General features: G+C 31.6%; 1 protein-coding gene across 1 annotated transcript; it reads right to left on the bottom strand.

Moving 5' to 3' along the window:
* LOC109826578 (protein FAR1-RELATED SEQUENCE 5-like) lies at positions 368–994 on the bottom strand. Its single transcript, XM_020393607.1, has one exon. It carries the CDS (start codon positions 992–994, stop codon positions 368–370), a length of 627 nt encoding a protein of 208 aa, XP_020249196.1.

Below are 1,700 nucleotides of genomic sequence, written 5' to 3'. Positions count from 1 at the left end.
CATTCATACATTTAATCCACTCAGTAAACAACAAGACAAATGTGTCTTCTTCCTCATCTGCAAGTAGCGCACAACCAAATAAAGTTGACTGCCTATGGTGGTTAACACCAATAAATAGAGCAAAAGGCAGTGCCAACTTGTTAATTCTATATGTAACATCAAAAATGACAACATCATGAAACTTAAAGAATGATGCCCTTGCCCGTCCATCTGCCCAAAATACACTCCTCATAGTTCCTGTAGTATCTAATTCAATAGCAAAATAAAAATCTGGATCAAATGCCCTTTTATCTATGAATTTTTGAATGACTAATATGCATTCATTACCCATGTTATTCTTTCTCTATTTTCTGATATGATCACTACATTATTGCGGTGTGACGATTTCCTCTTGACTCCCACTACCAACATTTATTACTCGTGAAATTGTAGGTGGCGGAAGCCCTTCTTCATGCAAACTACCAATCAGACTTCGACAACCTTTTGTTCGATGTAACTTTCGATGTGAATAATGATTCTTAACCTTATCTGGACTAGTCAACTCGTGATTTGTATGCTCATTAACAAGTTTGCTCACTATCCATGTACCTTTATCAATTCGATTGACCGCCAACATCACCTTGCAACCTACTCTAGTATCTCTTCGACGCTTAACTATTTTTCCATGTTCTCTCTTATCATTTGTAGATTTTTGGCCCTCCTTATTACATACAAATTTCTTTGATATGAGTTCTTTTCCTTCTTTCCTAGAGTAATTACCTAAGCTTATGCGGACACTGAATCCTTTTATTTTTGCATAATCATTGTAATAATATACGCAGCAGTATATCTGGGAAATTCTATTCCAATCCATGGTATTGGACTTGCCATTATCAATATAATGAACATGATTAATTTTCTCTTGTTCCAGCTCATGCTCTGTATTACTACAATCAACAAATCCACTTCCTTTCACATTATCAGTCATCAAATTGTCTACATGAACATCAACCATATTGAAATTGACATAAACAACATTAATTATTTTCTATTAGTATAATTATATCATTCAAAGATTGAAAATACATCAAACAGCTAAATAAAACATTAAAGAAATTACACAACACATGCAAAATTTTAGTAATTAAAATTAAAATTCAAGAACAAAAAAATTGTAAGAATTTTGAACTATGAGAAGATTTGCAAAATAAAAAAAATTATAATTTAGTTTTATTTAAAGATATAAAATCTCGTCAGATAATAAAACACTCTATAATCACATCGACAAGAAAGCAATTCATCAATATTCACACAGATAATAAAATAATAAACATGGAAAATGCGATCATATTGATAGAACTGAAGCTAGCAGACATTACTTATTCCTTTTTCAACCCAGATAGACATAGATAATACACGTAGTGAGTAAATTATTATGAAGGTTCTATCCTCCCTTGAATCTTAATAAATATTTTATAACTCTAAAATATTGCCTCTAAAGATTTTCAGAAAGTTAGGAAAAACCTACTGGAGTTTATAAAGCTTTCATTAGGGCGGTTATTATGAACAGAGATTGTGTTTGATAACATGATCAGTAAGTTCATTGGGTCAGATAATGTATTTGCCAATTCAACTTGTATTGGTGTTAAAAGCGGAGTGAAGCTACATACAGAATAATATCCTTTTTATTTAGGTTACGATCAGATATTTTTCCGTGCTCT

Source organism: Asparagus officinalis, chromosome 10 (genome assembly GCF_001876935.1).
Source record: "Asparagus officinalis chromosome 10, Aspof.V1, whole genome shotgun sequence".
Taxonomy (NCBI): Eukaryota; Viridiplantae; Streptophyta; class Magnoliopsida; order Asparagales; family Asparagaceae; genus Asparagus; species Asparagus officinalis.
This window is presented reverse-complemented; position numbering and strand designations above follow the sequence as displayed.